The sequence below is a fragment of the Balaenoptera borealis genome, assembly GCF_965194805.1.
Source record: "Balaenoptera borealis genome assembly, chromosome: 3".
Taxonomy (NCBI): Eukaryota; Metazoa; Chordata; class Mammalia; order Artiodactyla; family Balaenopteridae; genus Balaenoptera; species Balaenoptera borealis.
The window spans coordinates 118,630,808-118,651,612 of NC_138866.1; the positions used below are offsets into that span (position 1 = coordinate 118,630,808).

The window sequence follows — 20,805 nt, forward strand, 5'->3', positions numbered from 1 at the left end:
TTATAATTACAAATTCAATTTCTTTAATAGCTATAGAGCTATTCAGATTTTCTGTTTCTTCTTGCGTCCGTTTTGATAGCTTGTCTTTTCAGTTCTAGAACTTCCATCGGGTTCTTTTTTTATAGCTTCTTTTTCTCTGCTGAGATTCCCCAACTCTTCATTCAGTACTGCTATATTTTCCTCCTTGAACATATTTATAATAGCTCCTTTAAAGTTTTTGCCTGGTAATCACAACTTCTGGTTATCGTGGGGTTGGTTTCTTTTGATTCCTTTTTGTCTTTATTATGAGTCACACTTTCCAATTTCTCCACATGACTACTAATTTTTAATTTTGCACTGGATATTTTGGATGATAAATTGTTATCTTCTTCTAAAGCATGATGGATTTTGTTCTAATGGCCAGTTAACTTGGCTGGACCCAAACTCCTGTTTCCACTATGATGGATAGCAGCTAAGCTAAGGCTTCCAACTTCTGCTTTCTGCTGGGCCCCTTGAGGTCTCTCCACAACACATATGTGTGTTTCAGTGATTAGTCAAGAATTTGGGTGGAGTTTGTAAGCAGATTTTGGTCCCCCTCCCCGGTGGTTTCTCCTTTTCCATGACTTGCCCCATCACTTTTCATTCTGATAGCCCTTAATTTTCACCTTTGACTCCTGAAGCCAGTAAGACTGCAGCTTTCTGCTTGAATTCTACTGCCCGTCACAGCATGGAATGGGGAGTGTACTCAGGTGGAAAGGCGCATAGAGGACATCTCACCTACTGCAGTTCAACTCTTTCAAGGTTGACTTCATGGTCCTACCTGCTTTTGATGCTCCCCAGTCTCTCCAAAGTTGTCTGGTATATTTTTCCCCAGAATGTATACGTGTTATCCATGGGAGGATTAATCTGATACAAGCTTCTTTGCTACTAACGGAGTAGGAACTGCTCTATTTGTTTTCATGAAGAAATTTGGGGAGATTAAAAATAAATGACACCATTCACCACTATCATCTTTCCAGAATTCCCATAGAGGAATATTTTTGACTGACCAAACTTTATAGTCACACGCTCTTGACATATCTCTCTTCTCTCATGTAAGTCTAATGGTTTTACGTGTGTATCCAATTAAGCTTTTTAAGAATAAGAAAGAAATACTGGCAGATTAGCCAGCCAAGTAATACATTTAAAAAAGAATTTAAGACCAGAATAAGATAAAAAAATGTTTGACTGTGACCTCAAATGTCTTACATGGTACAGTCCTATACATCACTCCAATCTCATCTCTTATCATTCTCTGCCTAGTTCACTATCTCCAGCTACACGTAGCCTTCTTGCTGTTCCTCAGATACCAGAGCACATGCCGTTCCTATCATCTGGAATGCTCTTCCCTGTGATCATTACATGGTTGCTCCTTCTGATCATTCAGGTCTCTGATCATATGTCAAATCTTCAGAGAGGCCTTTTCTGATTACCCTCCCTAAAAGAGCACACGCTCTCCCCCGACCCCAATTATGCTCTAACATCTTACTCTGCTTATTTTATTCAAAGGACTAATCACTATCTGAGATTATTCATTCATTTCCTTATTTTTTGTCTGGCTCCCCACTAAAAGGCAAGCACCAAGAGGGCAGAATCTTTGTCTGTCTTGTTCACCAATGTATCCTTAGTGTCTAGGACAGCTGTCTGGCACAGAGTATGTTTAATAAGTATCTATTAAATAAATAAATGAAGAATAACATGGGAGACCCCCCCCACTAAACTCATCTGGTAACAAAAGAAATTCAGATAAACAAAAATATATATGCAAAAAGTAAACAGTAATGTATAAACTATAAGTTCCCTATATTCAACTTAAAATAAAGCCACAGCTTTGGCACAGCAAAGGAAACTATCAACAAAACTAAAAGGCTGCCTACTTAATGAGAGAAGAGATTGGCAAATGATATATCTGATATGGGGTTAATATCCAAAATATAAAAAGAACTCATATAACTCAGCAACATCAAAAAACAAACAACCTGATTGAAAAATGGGCCAAGGATCTGAACAGACATTTTTCCAAAGACATACAGATGGCCAATAGACACATGAAAAGATGTTCAACATCACTAATCAACAGGAAAATGCAAATCAAAACTACAATGAGATATCACCTCACACCTGTCATAATGGCTATTACCAAAAAGACAACAAATAACAAATATTGATGAGGATGTGGAGAAAAGGAAACCTTCATGCACTGTTGATGGGAATGTAAATTGGTGCAGCCACTATGGAAAACAATATGGAGATTCCTCAAAAAATTAAAAATAGAACTACCATATGATCCAGCAATTCTACTCCTGGCTATTTATATGAAGAAAACAAAAACACTAATTACAAAAGATATATGCACACCTATATTCATTGCAGCATTATCCATTAATAGACGAATGGATGAAGAAAATGTGGTATACACACACACACACACACACACACAATGGATATGCTCGGCCATAAAAAAGAATGAAATCTTGCCATTTTCAGCAACATGGATAGACCTAGAGGGTATTATGCTAAGTGCAAGAAATTAAACAGAGAAAGACAAATACTGTATGATTTCACTTATATGTGGAATCTAAAAATAAAACAAATGAACAAACATAACAAAACAGAAACAGAATTATAGATACAGAGAACAAACAGGTGGTTGCCAGAGGGGAGAATGTGGTGGGGGAAGGAGAGAATTGGGTGGGGGAGATTAAGAGGAACAAACTCCCAGTTGCAAAATAAGTCAAGGGTATGAAATGTATGGTGTGGGGAATATAGTCAATAATTATGTAATATCTTTGTTTGGTGAGAGATGGTAACTAGACTTATCCTGGTGATCATTTTGAAATATAGCGAAGTATGGAATCACTATGCTGTGTAACAGGAACTAACATAGTGTTGGAGGTCAATTATACTTCAAAAACAAACAAAAAACACAGAAAAAGAGACCAGATTTGTGGTTATTGGAGGAGCCGGGTCAGGGGAGGGGGAATTGGATGCAGGTGGTCAAAAGGTACAAACTTTCACTTACCAGATAAATAAGTACTAGGGATACAATGTACAACATGATAAATATAATTAGCACTGCTGTATGTTACATATGAAAGTTGTTAAGAGAGTAAATCCTAAGGGTTCTCACACAAGGAAAAAATTTTTTTCTATTTCTTTAATTTTACACCTATATGAGCTGATGGATAGTCACTAAACTTACTGTGGTAAACATTTCATGATACATATGTCAAACATTATGCTTTACACCTTAAACTTATACAGTGCTATATGCCAATTATATCTCAATAAAACTGGGAAAAAAGCATTGACATGTTAAAAAAAATAGATAAAATAAAATAAAATAAAGCCAGTATTTCATTTTACTTTAGGGCAGTGAAATATTACACAATTCATTATAAAATCATCTGAATCAACCAACCAAATCTAAATTTTCAATTGATAGGAAAAATAAAATTAACTTATTAGTAAAAAAAGAACACAAAGTGCTGTTATGGCTGTCAAAGTTGTTTAACATATAGAAATGAAGTAAACCCATGGCAGTGAAATTTGGGGATGAATGGGCATATAACATTCATTATGATTTGAATTAAGGAGATACACTGTTTCAAAGCTCAAGGGAAAACAGGCACCCCCCCCCACCCCGATAATATTTAGTTCCAGAAGATTTATATGCTTAATTTTAAAACATAACGTTCTCTTAAAACATTAAATAGTTATCTTAAATTCAAGCCAAACCAGCAATCATAATAATAATAATAATGCTATGTGTTTACGTAATCATTGTTCAGGCTTACACCTTCTATTAATACTTTATTTTATTGTATTTTTAATTAAAATTATACTGTTCAAATTAAGTCAGACATGAAATTAGCTTTGGAAGAAAATCACTTTGGTGTATTATTTAAACCTTTGAGGATAAAATGCATGCAAGTTCTTCCAATCATGCAGAACTAACAGGACATGTGAGATGTAAAATGGACATATATTTTTATTATTTTCAATACAAGATCAGAGTTATAATAAGTTTCTCAGAAACTACTGTAATAAATTACTTCATGGTACAAAACTGCCATAGAAATTTTCCTGGTGAATGGCAGATGGGGCAGCTAAGTTTCACATGCTTATTTCCCAAAGTGGTATTGGTAGAGGTAAACCTAATTTCTAAAATGGGGATATGTTAGAAATGTAATACTTCTTTTTGCATGATGTTAATAATTTCTATCTAAATTAATCAAACTAATTAATCTAAGTATATGAAATTCTATCTCTATTTATCTCTATTTAAATTGATTCCCTTTGAAATTTTTCTGTAAATGACATAGCTTCACCAGAAATGCTCACGGGGACTGATTCATAGATGTAATAGTATTACAACTGGACAGACTAAAAAATAAATAACATAGAAAATAATAATCAAGGGTAAATGTCCTGGTTCTACCCTCAAATCATTTAGTAGTATCAGACCTAGCTGTGCTCACTGGTATGCTCTTCATCTTCAAATTATTTACAACAGTGACATTCTAACTCGTGAATGTCAAGTAAGTCCCATATGAGCGTTGCTTCTGAACTAAGTTTAAATAGTCAATGTTTAATCTTGATCTGGCAATGCTGCTATTGTGGTTTTGTTTTATGACTTGATTTGCACCAAAAGTATAAAAAGAAAAAAGAAAAAAGAAAAAAAGGTGGAAGGGGGGGGTGGGGAGGTGTGGGCGGGACTACCTTTATTATCTTGGCAGACAGGCAAATTTTTCCCTTAGAGCTAAACAAATTCTGCATACTCAACTGTCAAGTTATCTTGAGGTGAAAGATTTACAAGAGCAAAGAGATAATTATCTGAGCAAAGATTTGAAAACCTAGAGCACATCAAATCATTTGATGTTGCGTTAACAGGTCTCTTCTTTTACCTGTACAGCTATGTAAGACAAATCACTCTGTTCACTCTTGATATCCCAGTCCTCATCTGTTTCTGAGTCACTGGAGTAAGTGTCAAAGAGAGAGGACGTTCTAGACCACAATTCATCAGTCTGAGTAGTTGCATTACATAGTCGTGTTCCAAACGCTTTCACTTTGGCCTGAATACCTGAAGGAGAATAAACACAATTACCTATGAGTTAGAATTTGCTTTTCATATACAAAAGACCAATTCAATTGATCAATCAACTGAAAAGTCAAAACTTACCCACACGTAGTGAGGGGGTCTCTTCAGAGATATTTGTGTACTTTTGTGCACTGGGCCTTCCTCACAGTGAGTAGGTACTGAAGTGACATCATTAGATAGATTATCAGCATGGACTTGTGTTTGTGTAACTTGATTTTCATGTGCAATCTAAAAATACAAATCAGAGGAGAATTATACTGAAGGTAAGGCCTTCTTTATATGGTTTTATCTCCTAAAAGTTACAAACAGTGAAAGAGTATAGATAATACTTTTCCAGGTCACATATTAGGAAGGCTGGAATTTGAACCCAGGCAAGCTGGCTCCACAGTCCAAGTTCTTAAGAAGTCTGCCATACTGTCCTTTACTATTTCTAAATCTATTTCTAAGCATTGTGGTCAAGCAGAAATCTATATGCTATTAAGCTATTTGCTGACAACCCATTAAATTTTCCCTAAATCAACAGCTGGAAGAGATAATACTACTGGTACTAAATTATTATAATAGTATTAAATATATCATAGCAAAGCAGTAGCATCGTTCTAGAAAACCTAATCATCAGTCCTTTATACATGACAGAGAAATAATTTAAGATAATATGCTTGAGTGTTTTTATGCTTTCCTGAGAAAAGTTACAACGTGAAATGGAAATTTTGATTTATGGGAGAAGTAAGAGGTAGAAAGGAGGAGAATTTGGATATTCAGAAGGTAATGTAAGACTGAGTACCTGGAAATTATGTGGAAGAGGCTAAGAAAAGATATCTGGAAAATGTAAGAGGGCCTGTGGGAAGAAAAAATAAGTGATAGAGAAATGAAAAAAAGTACTTTGTAATTTTACCTAGGCAACTGAAAAAAATTTTAGCAAGCATCCTTGATTGCTGTAACACAGGCTATGAATGCCCAAGTTAAAGAAACTTTATGAAGAAACTTTTGTGAAAAATCCCTTTGTAACATGAAGAATTACACCTAATATTTTTGAGGATTTAAATAAAAATTGAAGTCTTTATCTTTGTGTTTATAGTTATGACTAATTTTGACAGCTAATCTACTTCTACTTTTAAGCCAAGCATTATAAAGGTCTAGAATAAGTATATATTTCTTTACAAAACAGATGTACTCCTGATAAAATGGAGTTTTAGGAATTTATTCAGGCTTTAAAAAATAACTTTTGTTCCCTTTATAACAGTAATACATTGTATCACTGAGGAAAATTTGCACCATACAGAGAAGCAAAAAGAAAAAAAATTAGCCGTAATCCCATCATTCATAGCTAACAACTTCATATTTTGGTATCATTTTTGTCTTTTTCTATGTATTTTTTAAAATTGGGAACATATGTTTTATAATCCTGTTTTCTTCTTTAATGCATCATGTTTCTATGTTATTAAATATTCTACATATAATTTTTATGGCTGCATAAAATCTATTGTACAGATATACTGTATTAAAACAATCCATAATATTAGAAATCTTTGAACAAAAATTTTTGTGTACATACACGATTACTTCTTTATATTAAAAATTTAAGAAACAGAATTTCCAGATATGTATTAATCAACTGGAACATGAATCAAAAGAAAATTTTTAGAATGAGGCAGAGAAAGACAAAAGGATGAAGGCTATAGAAAAGGTCATAAGAGATATAGCAGAAAAGATGAAAAAGCATAATATATAATAACAGATGTAGTCCCAAAGGAAAAGAAAGAAAATGGGACAGAAACAATATTTGATCAAATAACATCTGAGAATTTACCAAAATGAATACAAGGCATTAAGACATGGTTTTACAAAAGTACTAAATGTATTCACTAAAATAAAAATAAAGGAAACCATATCTATGCATATTACAGTAAAACTGGAAAACAAAGAGAAAAAGTTAGGAGGAGCCAGAGGAAAAAAGATACATCGTCTTCAAAGGGGCAACCATAAGACACAGTAAGGCCTAAACTCCTAAGGATACACAAAGATTGAAATAAAAGGGTGTAAAAAAGATGTAATATGCTAACACTAACCTACAGAAAGCTGGTGCTGCTATATTGGTGCTACATAATAACACAGCTTCAAAATATATAACACAAAAATTGTTAGAAGACTAAATATGTAAATTAAAAACCAAGGTGGAAGATTTTTAACACACCTCTCTCAGTAACTAATAGGCAGGCAAAGATTCCATAGGGATATAAGAAATTTAAACAACATGATTAATAGACATATATGGAGAATTGTACCCAACTGCAGTACGTTCAACTCAAGTGCATATGGAACATTTATAAAAACTGACCTATGTTAGGCCTAATACAGTTTCAATAAATTTCAAAAGATTAAATCCATATGCTGTATATTCTCTGGCCACAGTGTAATTGATCTAGAGGTCTATAACAAAAATATAACTACAAAATACCTGCATTTTTGGAAATTTTTAAATATACTTCTAAGTAACCCATGATAAAATTACAGTGGAAATTAGAAGATATTTTACAGTAAATAATAATAAAAATATTCAAAATCTAAAACTTGTGGGATTCAGTTAATGTCATGCATAGAAGGGCATATATAGTCTTAAATGTACATAATAGTATAGAAAAAATTAGTCTTAATTTAGATTGCAATTTTAACACCATTCAAAAAATTACTTCACAAAATATTTCTAATGTATCTTCATTTCAGGAGTTTTCCCTCAAACAATAAACTCTACTGAATTCTACATTTGGGAAATAAGCATGTCAAACTTGGCTGTCCCATCTGCCATTCACTATGAAAATTCTGGAAATCAATGATCCAATTTAATGCTCAAGAAGTTAAAGAAAGAATGGTAAATAAAAATTGAAAAAGTAGAGACATGAGAGAGTGAACTGTAATGTAAACGATGGACTTCGAGTTATAACGATGTGTCAGTGTAGGCTCATCACTTGTAACAAATGTACCACTCTGGTGGGGGATGTTGATAATGGAGAAGGCTATGCATGTGTGGGGGCAGGGGGTAATTGGGAAATCCATCTTCCCCTCAATTTTGCTGTGAACCTAAAACTTTTCTAAAAAAATAAAGCCTTAAAAAATTAAAGAAAAATACTGGAAATCTTTTAATATGCAGCTCAATGTTCATAGCAGCATTATTTAAAATAGCTAAGACATGGAAGCAACCTAAGGGTCCATCAACAGACGAACGGATAAGGAAGATGTGGCATATAAATATATAACATTACTCAGCCATAAAAAAAAATGAAATCTTGCCATTTGCAACAACATGGATGACCCTGAGGGTATTATTCTTAGGGAAATAAGTCAGACAGAGAAAGACAAATACTGTATATTTTCATTTATATGTGGAACCTAAAAAATAAAACAAATGAAGGAATATAGCAAAACTGAAACAGACTCGCAGATACAGAGAGCAGACTAGCGGTTACCAGTGGGGAGAGAGGTGGAGGGAGGGGCAAAACAGGGAAAGGGGATTAAGAGGTACAAACTATTGGGAATAAAATAAATAAGATACAGAGGGCAGACAGCAGAAGCAAGAAGAACTACAATCCTGCAGTCTGTGGAACAAAAACAACATTCACAGAAAGACAGACAAGATGAAAAGGCAGAGGGCTATGTACCAGACGAAGGAACAAGCTAAAACCCCAGAAAAACAACTAAATGAAGTGGAGATAGGCAACCTTCCAGAAAAAGAAATCAGAATAATGATAGTAAAGATGATCCAGGACCTTGGAAAAAGAATGGAGGCAAAGATCGAGAAGGTGCAAGAAATGTTTAACAAAGATCTAGAAGAATTAAAGAACAAACAAACAGAGATGAACAACACAATAATTGAAATGAAAAATACACTAGAAGGAATCAATAGCAGAAGAACTGAGGCAGAAGAACGGATAAGTGACCTGGAAGACAGAATGGTGGAATTCACTGCTGTGAAACAGAATAAAGAAAAAAGAATGAAAAGAAATGAAGACAGCCTAAGAGACCTCTGGGACAATATTAAACGCAACAACATTTGCATTATAGGGGTCCCAGAAGGAGAAGAGAGAGAGAATGGACCAGAGAAAATATTTGAAGAGATTATAGTCAAAAACTTCCCTAACATGGGAAAGGAAATAGCCACCCAAGTCCAGGAAGCACAGAGAGTCCCATACAGAATAAACCCAAGGAGAAACACGCCGAGACACATAGTAATCAAACTGACAAAAATTAAAGACAAAGAAAAATTATTGAAAGCAGCAAGGGAAAAACGACAAATAATATACAAGGGAACTCCCATAAGGTCAACAGCTGATTTCTCAGCAGAAACTCTACAAGCCAGAAGGGAGTGGCATGATATACTTAAAGTGATGAAAGGGAAGAACCTACAACCAAGATTACTCTACCCGGCAAGGATCTCATTTAGATTTGATGGAGAAATCAAAAGCTTTACACACAAGCAAAAGCTAAGAGAATTCAGCACCACCAAACCAGCTCTACAACAAATGCTAAAGGAACTTCTCTAGGCAAGAAACACAAGAGAAGGAAAACACCTACAATAAAAAACCCAAAATATTTAAGAAAATGGGAATAGGAACATACATATCGATAATTACCTTAAATGTAAATGGATTAAATGCTCCCACCAAAAGACACAGACTGGCTGAACGGATACAAAAAGAAGACCCATATATATGCTGTCTAAAAGAGACCCACTTCAGACCTAGAAACACCTACAGACTGAAAGTGAGGGGATGGAAAAAGATATTTCATGCAAATGGAAATCAAAAGAAAGCTGGAGTAGCAATACTCATATCAGATAAAATAGACTTAAAGAAGAATGTCACAAGAGACAAGGAAGGACACTACATAATGATCAAGGGATCAATCCAAGAAAAGATATAACAATTATAAATATATATGCACCCAACATAGGAGCACCTCAATACAAAAGGCAACTGTTAACAGCTATAAAAGAGGAAATCAACAGTAACACAATAATAGTGGGGGACTTTAACACCTTACTTACACCAATGGACAGATCATCCAAACAGAAAATTAATAAGGAAACACAAGGGTTAAATGACACAATAAACCAGATAGATTTAATTGATATTTATAGGACATTCCATCCAAAAATAGCAGATTACACTTTCGTCTCAAGTGCACACGGAACATTCTCCAGGATAGATCACAACTTGGGTCACAAATCAAGCCTCAGTAAATTTAAGAAAATTGAAGTCATATAATGCATCTTTTCTGACCGCAACGCTATGAGATTAGAAATCAATTACAGCGGAAAAAACGTAAAAAACACAAACACATGGAGGCTAAACAATACGTCACTAAATAAACAAGAGATCACTGAAGAAATCAAAGAGGAAATCAAAAAATACCTAGAGACAAATGACAATGAAAACACGATGTTCCAAAACCTATGGGATGCGGCAAAAGCAGTTCGAAGAGGCAAGTTTATGGCTATACAAGCCTACCTCAAGAAACAAGAAAAACCTCAAATAAACAACCTAACCTTACACCTGAAGGAACTAGAGAAAGAAGAACAAACAAAACCCAAAGTTAGCAGAAGGAAAGAAATGATAAAGATCAGAGCAGGAATAAATGAAATAGAAACAGAGAAAACAATGCAAACATCAATAAAACTTAAAGCTGGTTCTTTGAGAAGATAAACAAAATTGATAAACCCATAGCCAAATTCATCAAGAAAAAGAGGGAGAGGACTCCAATCAATAAAATTTGAAATGAAAAAGGAGAAGTTACGACAGACACTGCAGAAATACAAAGCATCCTAAGAGACTACTACAAGTAACTCTATGCCAATAAAACGGACAACCTGGAAGAAATGGACAAATTCTTAGAAAGGTATAAGCTTCCAAGACTGAACCAGGAAGAAATAGAAAATATGAACAGACCAATCACAAGTAGTGAAATTGAAACTGTGATTAAAAATCTTCCAACAAACAAAAGTCAAGGACCAGATGGCTTCACAGGTGAATTCTATCAAAATTTAGAGAAGAGCTAACACCCATCCTTCTCAAACTCTTCCAAAGAATTGCAGACGAAGGAACACTCCCAAACTCATTCTATGAGGCCACCATCACCCTGATACCAAAACCAGACAAAGATACTACAAAAAAAGAAAATTACAGACCAATATCACTGATGAATATAGATGCAAAAATCCTCAACAAAATACTAGCAAACAGAATCCAACAACACATTAAAAGGATCATACACCATGATCAAGTGGGATTTATCCCAGGGATGCAAGGATTCTTCAATATATGCAAATCAATCAATGTGATACACCATATTAACAAGCTGAGGAATAAAAACCATATGATCATCTCAATAGATGCAGAAAAAGCTTTTGACAAAATTCAACACCCATTTATGATAAAAACTCTCCAGAAAGTGGGCATAGAGGGAACCTACCTCAACATAATAAAGGCCATATATGACAAACCCACAGCAAACATCATTCTCAATGGTGAAAAACTGAAAGCATTTCCTCTAAAATCAGGAACAAGACAAGGATGTCCACTTTCACCACTATTATTCAACACAGTTTTGGAAGTCCTAGCCATGGCAATCAGAGAAGAAAAAGAAATACAAATTGGAAAAGAAGAAGTAAAATTGTCACTGTTTGCAGATGACATGACACTATACATAGAGAATCCTAAAGATGCTACCGGAAAACTACTAGAGCTAATCAGTGAATCTGGTAAAGTTGCAGGATACAAAATTAATGCACAGAAATCTCTTGCATTCCTATACACTAATGAAGAAAAATCTGAAAGAGAAATTAAGGAAACACTCCCATTTACCATTGCAACAGAAAGAATAAAATACCTAGAAATAAACCTACCTAGGGAGACAAAAGTCCTGTATGCAGAAAACTATACGACACTGATGAAAGAAATTAAAGATGATACCAACAGATGGAGAGATATACCATGTTCTTGGATTGGAAGAATCAACATTGTGAAAATGAGTATACTACCCAAAGCAATCTACAGATTCAATGCAATCCCTATCAAATTACCAATGGCATTTTTTATGGAACTAGAACAAAGAATCTTAAAATTTGTATGGAGACACAAAAGACCCCAAATAGCCAAAGCAGTCTTGAGGGAAAGAAATTGAGCTGGAGGAATCAGACTCCCTGACTTCAGACTATATGACAAAGCTACAGTAATCAAGACAATATGGTACTGGCACAAAAACAGAAATATAGATGAGTGGAACAGGATAGAAAGCCCAGAGATAAACCCACGCATCTATGGTCAACTAATCTATGACAGAGGAAGCAAGGATATACAATGGAGAAAAGACATTCTCTTCAGTAAGTGGTGCTGGGAAAACTGGACAGCTACATGTAAAAGAATGAAATTAGAACACTTCCTAACACCGTACACAAAAATAAACTCCAAATGGATTAAAGACCTATATGTAAGACTGGACACTATAAAACTCTTAGAGGAAAACATGGGCCGAACACTCTTTGACATAAATCACAGCAAGATCTTTTTTGATCCACCTCCTAGAGTAATGGAAATAAAAAGAAAAATAAACAAATGGGACCTAATAAAACTTTTGCTTTTGCACAGCAAAGGAAACTATAAACAAGACGAGAAGACAACCCTCAGAATGGCAGAAAATATTTGCAAACGAATCAAGGATAAAGGATTAATCTCAAAAATATATAAACAGCTCATGCAGCTCAATATTAAAAAAACAAACAATCCAATCAAAAAATGGGCAGAAGACCTAAATACACATTTCTCCAAAGAAGACCTACAGATGGCCAAGAGGCACATGAAAAGCTGCTCAACGTCACTAATTATTAGAGCAATGCAAATCAAAACTGCAATGAGGTATCACCTCACACCAGTTAGAATGGGCATCATCAGAAAATCTACAAAGAATAAATGCCGGAGAGGGTGTGGGGAAAAGGGAACCCTCGTGTACTGTTGGTGGGAATGTAAATTGATACAACCACTATGGAGAACAGTATGGAGGTTCCCTAGAAAACTAAAAATAGAATTAACATATGACCCAGCAATCCCACTACTGGGTATAAACCCAGAGAATACTATAATTCAAAAAGACATATGCATGCCAATGTTCACTGCAGCACTATTTACAATAGCCAGGTCATGGAAACAACCTAAATGCCCATCAAATGGATAAAGAAGATGTGGTACATATAGACAACGGAATATTACTCAGCCATAAAAAGGAACGAAATTGGGTCATTTGTAGAGACGTGGATGGATCTAGAGACTGTCATACAGAGTGAAGTAAGTCAGAAAGAGAAAAATAAATATATGTGAATATATGTGCATATATGTGGAACAGATAAACCGGTTTGAAGGGCAGAAATAGAGACACAGATGTAGAGAACAAACGTATGCACACCAAGGGGGGAAAGCCGTGGCGGGGTGGGGGGGGTGGTGGTGTGATGAATTGGGAGATTGGGATTGACATGTATACACTGATGTGTATAAAATGGACGACTAATAAGAACCTGCTGTAAAAAAAACCAAATAAAATAAAATTCAAAAATTCAAAAATAAATAAATAACTAAGATACAAGGATGTAATGTACAGCACAGGCAATACAGCCAATACTTCATAATAACTTTGTATGGAGTCTAATCTATAAAAATATCGACTATGCTGTACACCTAAAACTAATGTAAGTGTAAGTCAACTATACTTCAATTAAAAAGAATACTAGAAGTCTGTTAAAAAATGTAAGCAGTTGGGCAAAATTTGAAATATTTGGTAATTCAATATTTTGTCTTTACATAAGCAAGTTAGTTATCCTTAAGGTCTCCTTTGTTTGAAATACTACATCTGAATATGTAAAGATATCCTAGTGTTTAAGTGAAGTTTTCACATTTTAACAAGTTTGTTTAATGTGAAAACATATAGGAAAAGGTCTATGTTAATCATTTTAGCTCAGTAATGTATAAATCTAGTGTATCAATTAAAAATCAAAGCTGAACAAAATAATATGAGGGGAAGAAATAATAAATAATATAAATAAAAAGAAAATAATATCAGAGAGAAGATCAAAAGGCAGAGTTCACTCTTTGAAAAGACTAATAAAAATCGATAAAAAGAATGAAAGAGCAAAAATTACTAACAGATCATAAAGAATTTTAGAAGACAGAGTATCATGAACACTTTTGTGTCAATATGTTTAAAAATCTAGATTAAACTGACAAATTTTTTAGAAAAATACAACTTATCAAAATGGATATAGAAACAGAAAAACTCTGAATAACCCCATAACTATTAAAGATATTGAATCCATCATTAAAAAATCTTCTCATAAGGAAAACTTCAGGACTAGGTGTCTTTTTCAGTGAATTCCACAAAATATTAATATCAAATTTATTAGTGGACATATAATGCCAATTTATATAAACTTTTCCAGAGAATGATGAAAGAGGGGACAACTCCAAACTGGTCAGCATAATCTTGAAACCAAAACCTGAAAAAGGCATTTCAAGAAAGAACAGCTATAGACCAATTTTGCCTATGAACACATATGCAAAAATCTAAATAGAATGTTAAGAAATCAAATTAAACAATACCTAAAAGAATAATACACCTTGGCCAAATTGGGTTTGCTTCAGCCATGCAAGTTTGACTCTATATTTCAAAACCAGGCAATAAAGTTCACCACATTAACAGAATAATAAGCAAAATACGTGATCATTAATAGGTTCAGAAAAAGCATTTGAAAAAATTCAACATCATTTATGATTTAAATCTGTAGCCAAAACTTGGAATAGAGGGGAACATTTCTTTTTATGGTAAGAGCAGCTACCAAAAGAACTATAGCAAAAATCATATCAAATGGTGAAATATTAATGACTTTTCCTTTGAAAATAGGAATGAGAAAAGGATTCCCCATCACTTCTTCTGTTTCCCACGCTGTAATGGAGGTGCTAGCTAGTGCAATAGGAAGAATAAGAAACAAAAGCATAAACATCAAAAATTATATGCATATATTTTTTATATATGTAGAAAATCCAAAAGTATCTGCAAATTATCAGAATTAATAAATGAGTTTAACAAGGTTTCTGGTTACAAGGTCAACAAAAATCAATTTATCCACATACATTTATAGAAAATAAAATTTTAAATAATACTATTTATAATAGCAAAATCAAATAGGAATAAATCTAATGAAATATGTAGAAGACCTCTATATAGAATGCAATAATGTTTTTAAGAGAAATGTAAAAACCCAAATAAATGGAGGGATACATTATGTTCATGGATTGGAAGAATCAGTATTGTCAATATGCTCTTTCTCCCTACATTCATTTAAAAATTCAATGCACTCTCAGTCAAAATCCCAACAGATAATCTGTGAAAATTGATGAACCAATCCTAAAATATATATGGAAATTTAAAGAGCCCAAAATAGCCAAGACATCCATGAAGATGAACAAGGTAAGAGGAATTAATCAACTGGATATTAATTTTTTGGGGGGGAGGCTGTACAATGACCATGTGCTTTATTTTATTTCTTCTGCTCTGTGATTTTTAATTTCAATAGTAACCTCCATATAAAGTAAAACTACTTGATTACCTCAACTTTGGTTTAGATTAAGGTCTCATAAAGAACTTTAGCAAGTACATTTAAACTAATACCATCAAACACAATCATTATTGAAAATAAGCATTTGTCAGAAAAATATGCCAACTGGATATTAATTCTTAACATAAGCTATAGTAAAGTATTGTGATAATGGTGTAAAGATAGGCAAACATAAATGGCACAGAATTTTAAAATGTTGAAACAGACTAATGTGTATATGAAAACTTGATTTATGACAAAGCTGACACTGCAGGACAATGAGGAAATGCTAGCCTTTTCAATAAAAGATGCTGAGTCAATCGGGTATCTATATGAGGAAAAAAATGAAACAAACTCCACTTCATACACAAAAATCAATTCTGAATGGGTTGTAGATATGAATGTAAAGACTAAAAACAGTAAGTTTATGGAAAACAGCAAAGTAGCATGCTTTAAGCATTAAGTATACAGAAAAAGATGGTTAGGTTGGCCTACATTAAAATTAAGAACTAAGTACACAGAAAAAAAAAAAAAGAAAAGCTCAGTACATCAAAAGACACTATTAAGAGTGAAGAGGAGAAGGTAGTTAAAGCATATTCAACTGACAAAGGACTTGAAGACAGAATTTATTAAGAACTCTATATCAACAAGAAAAAGACAATCCAACAGAAAAATCAGCATATCGCCAAAGAGGCTATCCAAATGTTCAATTAACATTTGAAAAGTTGTTCCCTTACTAATGTCATTTATGAAATGAGAAAGCAAAGTAAACCACCATTACACACCCTTCAAAAAGACTCAATGTGAAAGACCAACAATCCAAGTGTAGGCAAGAATGTGAAAGAACGTAAACTCTAATTATGCTTCTAGTAGTGTAAGTTAGTACAACTATTTTAGAAAATTATCTGGTATTATTTACTTAAGTTTAATATAATATTATGTCTCAGAAATTCTAGGTATATATCATCAGAAACGTGTGCACATATGAAAAAGACATGTAGAAGGATGTTTACAGCAGGATTACTTCTAATAGCCCCCAAATGATAAGAACCCAAATGTCCAACAACAAAAGAGCTAAAAAATTTTTTTGGTATATTTGTACAATAAACTGCTATATAGTAATGCAAACATATTACTGCTATATGCAACAATATGGATGAATCTTACAAATATAATGTTGAACAAAAAAGCCAGATGCGGGCTTCCCTGGTGGCACAGTGGTTGAGAATCTGCCTGCCGATGCAGAGGATACGGGTTCGAGCCCTGGTCTGGGAAGATCCCACTGCCGCGGAGCAACTGGGCCTGTGAGCCACAATTGCTGAGCCTGCACGTCTGGAGCCTGTGCTCCGCAACAAGAGAGGCCGCGATAGTGAGAGGCCCGCGCACCGCGATGAGGAGTGGCCCCCACTTGCCGCAACTGGAGAAAGCCCTCACACAGAAACGAAGACCCAACACAGCCATAAAAATAAAAATAAATAAATAAACACAAAGTTAAAAAAAAAAAAAAAAAGCCAGATGCAAGAAATGCCTACAGTACGATTCTACTTACATCAAGTTCAAAAGAAAGCAAACTTGGGTGCTTTGAGGATGGAGGAGGAGCTAGGCTTGGGCTCTTGAGTTGCTAGTAATGTTCTAATTCTTTGACCTATAGTAGTTACACATGTTCAGTTTCTGATAATTTAATGATTTAAGCACTTTCCTGTATTTTGCTATATTTGAATTAAAGTTTAAAAAATACAGTTGGGTTAGAAAAACAAGGATGCAAAATTATCAGTTAAGGAGAGACAATAATTCTAGCTATATGAAGCAAAACATCAGTGTATGGTGCTCATCAGAACCCTTTTTTTCCTTGGAGGTGGCCCCTAATCTTTCCTCAAGCTCCCTAAAGATAGGCTACATTCATACTTCTATTTATCTACATATAGCACAAAACACCCAAAACAGTGTTTACAATAGCTCCTCAATAAATATTGTAGAGTGACTGGAAATTTGCTGTTTAGTCAGTTGGTCTTGGAAAGAAAAACAGTGAGTGGGGGAAGGAGTGAAAGGTGGCACAAGTAAACTTTCTTAGAGATGCTATTGGGGTTCTCAATCCAGACCGGCTAAAAATTTATTGCTATCAAGTCTAAATAAACTTTTTAAACTTTATATAAAGTACTACTATTAAAACCTACACATAGTTCCCTAATGACTCAGCATGTATATTAATGTAATATGGATTGTTAGAAGTGTTGGCTGGATATATTTACTAATTGGAAAACAGAGTTGGTATCTATTCTAGATTTCTCAATAGTTAGCCTTTGTTGTATTATAAGATCTTTGGTTGTTTTATTAGCCTGGCTTTTCTTCTCGCAATTTTTGATTAGATGGTCGAATTATGAGGAAGAAAAATGGTGTAAGGGTGTGTGTGGCACATATTTAATATTTACCTCTTTTACTACATATTTATATATATCTATATATAGATGTACATATATGGACTTGGGTAAAGGTTGGCTAGGCAATGATGGTGGATAGATGGTTCAAGGAAGAGGCAGATGTCTTGACTGGTATACAGCTTGGTGAGAAGGGAAGCTGGCAGAGAAATGAAATTTTAGTGTACTAAAAAAACTGTTCTCATAGTCACATAATCATTCCACAAATATTTATTGAATTCCTTAAATCTGCAAAATATTGTTCTAGTTGCTGGCAATACAATAGCGAACAAAATCAGATAAGATCCCTACTCTCACAGAGCTTACATTCTAATGTGAGGACAAACATTAAGCAAATTATACAATTATTTCATGACAACTGTGATGAGTGCAACTGAAGTATATGTGCTAATGAAGTGTATGAAGAATGAGAATATATAAGTAGGGAATCAAAAGGGAAGGATGTTTGAGCAGATTTTTAAAGTAAAAGGACTCAATTGATGATGATGGGAAATGGCAGGGGCATAATTCCAGGGCAGTACATGAAATAATGGGGAAAAGGCTTATTAGTAGGAAAGAATACAGCATGTTCAAAAATTGAAAAGATCAGGGGCTTCCCTGGTGGCACAGTGGTTGAGAATCTGCCTGCCAATGCAGGGGACACGGGTTCGAGCCCTGGTCTGGGAAGATCCCACATGCCGCGGAGCAACTAGGCCCGTGAGCCACAACTACTGAGCCTGCGCGCCTGGAGCTTGTGCTCCGCAACAAAAGAGGCCGCGACACTGAGAGGCCCGCGCACCGCGATGAAGAGTGGCCCCCGCACGCCGCAAGTAGAAAAAGCCCTCGCACAGAAACGAAGACCCAATGCAGCCAAAAATAAAATAATTAATTAATTAATTAAAAGAAAAAAAAAATTGAAAAGATGAGCATGACTGGTGCACAGTGAGCAACAAGGACGGTGGGCTGGGATAGGACTGGTGTGGTAGGCAGGGGCAAAAAGCACGCAGAGACTTGTACATTGTGTTAATAATATTATTCTTCATCCTAACAATTGCAGGATGTCATTAAAGGGTCTTAAGCATCCACCCCAATGTAGGAAGCAGGTTGGTATGGCAGAAGAGTTTCTGTCTGGCAATTAGACCTAGAGAAAACGCTCCTGAGGAAATTAACCTCCTGGACTGGCTTCCTTGCGCATAAATAGTGAGTCTGAACTAGATGAGCACTTAGGTTTCCTTCAGCTCTAAAATTCAACGAATACCTCTATATATTCCAAGCCAAAATGTCAGTTACAAGTCACCTGACTTCTTGGTGAATTCCTCCTATCTCTAAAACTGAACACATTTTAGATCCAATTAAGAGTCATAATTTAATCTATGTTATGGTGATAGGGCTGAAGTTTGACTAACTCAAAGAAGAAGACTGAGAAGTCTTCTTTAAGATGGGAAGTGGGCAAGAAGGCAGTAGTGACCAGATGCAAAATAAGTGTAATCGATGCTTATGAGTATCGAGAAAGTAGGCAGAAGAGAGCAAGACAGGAATGTTCAGTTCATTGGAACGATTTAATTTAAAGGCAGCCAGTCAAGAGGAAGTTTAGGAGTGGGAAGGGACAGTTTATGAGCAAGCCCCATCTTCATCAGCATCTCGTATCCCCTTTCCCCCGCCATTTTGACAGTATAATTGATAATTCCTCAAGCTTATGTAATATGGTATGCAGAAACAGTTTCAAGCACCCCATTCCTTGAGATTTGCTCAAATTAAACGCTTTCTATTTAAAAACTCAGGAGCGGAGAGTGAAGGCGACTCTATAATCTGAAGGACGAGAGAGACAGACAGACAGACAGAGAGACAGAGAGGGAGTATGAGTGTGTTTTGGGGAAGAGGAGGTAGAAGAAACTATAATTCCAGAGTGTTAATGCTAAATAGGCTCTTGGAGATCACTGAGTAAACAGAAACCTTCGAGGTGAGGTGACCTTCCCAAGACGACACTAAGTGGAGGAGCCTAGCCACAGACCCGGGGTCCTCCAACGACCCTCGGGGGACTCCTGGGTGGCCCTTTACTGTGAAGCCGCAGCCCTCTTCCTGGCCCGGAGGAGTGTACAGCAGGCTGGCCCCGGGGCAGCCTCGGGCTGCCTGACTGCCTGGGGCTCGCCTCCCTGCTCGGGGCCGCCCGCCCCGTCTCCCTCTTCTTACCCCTTAGGTGCCGGGGAGGACACCCGGTGCAGGGTGGGCACGGCGCCCGCCACGAACCTCAGGCGCTGGGAGAAGCGCAGGTTCTTCTGGATAACCGAAGAGACGTCAAAACAGGCGGGAGCAAAGTGGTCGGAGCAGATGACCGAGATGTCATTGCCCTCGTACCAGTCGGCGCGGCGGCCCCGCACGAAGCGGCCCCACAACAGCCGCACGGCCCGGTCCTTGGGGAAGCGGAACAGCGACTTCCCGGACGTGGTGGTGTTGCCGCAGTGGGCGGCCACGCAGCGGGCAGGCATGGCAGCTAACTCCGGGTTGGGAGACGAGAGGCCTCCGCACGGCCGCGCCCCCTCTGAGCACTCACCTGCCGGATTCCGCGTACGCCTTGTCGCCTTCCTCCACCTCCGGCCGCCGGAAGTGCCGAACTGCGGCCCCATCTGGGAAAGTACCCG

At 35.9% G+C, this 20,805-nt stretch overlaps 1 protein-coding gene across 1 annotated transcript; it reads right to left on the reverse strand.

The window, feature by feature from the left end:
• Nucleotides 1-3,984: 3,984 nt before the first annotated feature.
• On the reverse strand, nucleotides 3,985-20,711 carry THAP10 (THAP domain containing 10). The gene is given in 6 exon segments (XM_082383624.1): nucleotides 3,985-5,101; nucleotides 5,201-5,209; nucleotides 5,212-5,347; nucleotides 20,225-20,226; nucleotides 20,229-20,352; nucleotides 20,356-20,711. Coding segments are annotated over 6 exon segments (765 nt in total). The 5' UTR covers nucleotides 20,653-20,711; the 3' UTR covers nucleotides 3,985-4,904.
• Nucleotides 20,712-20,805: the final 94 nt, after the last annotated feature.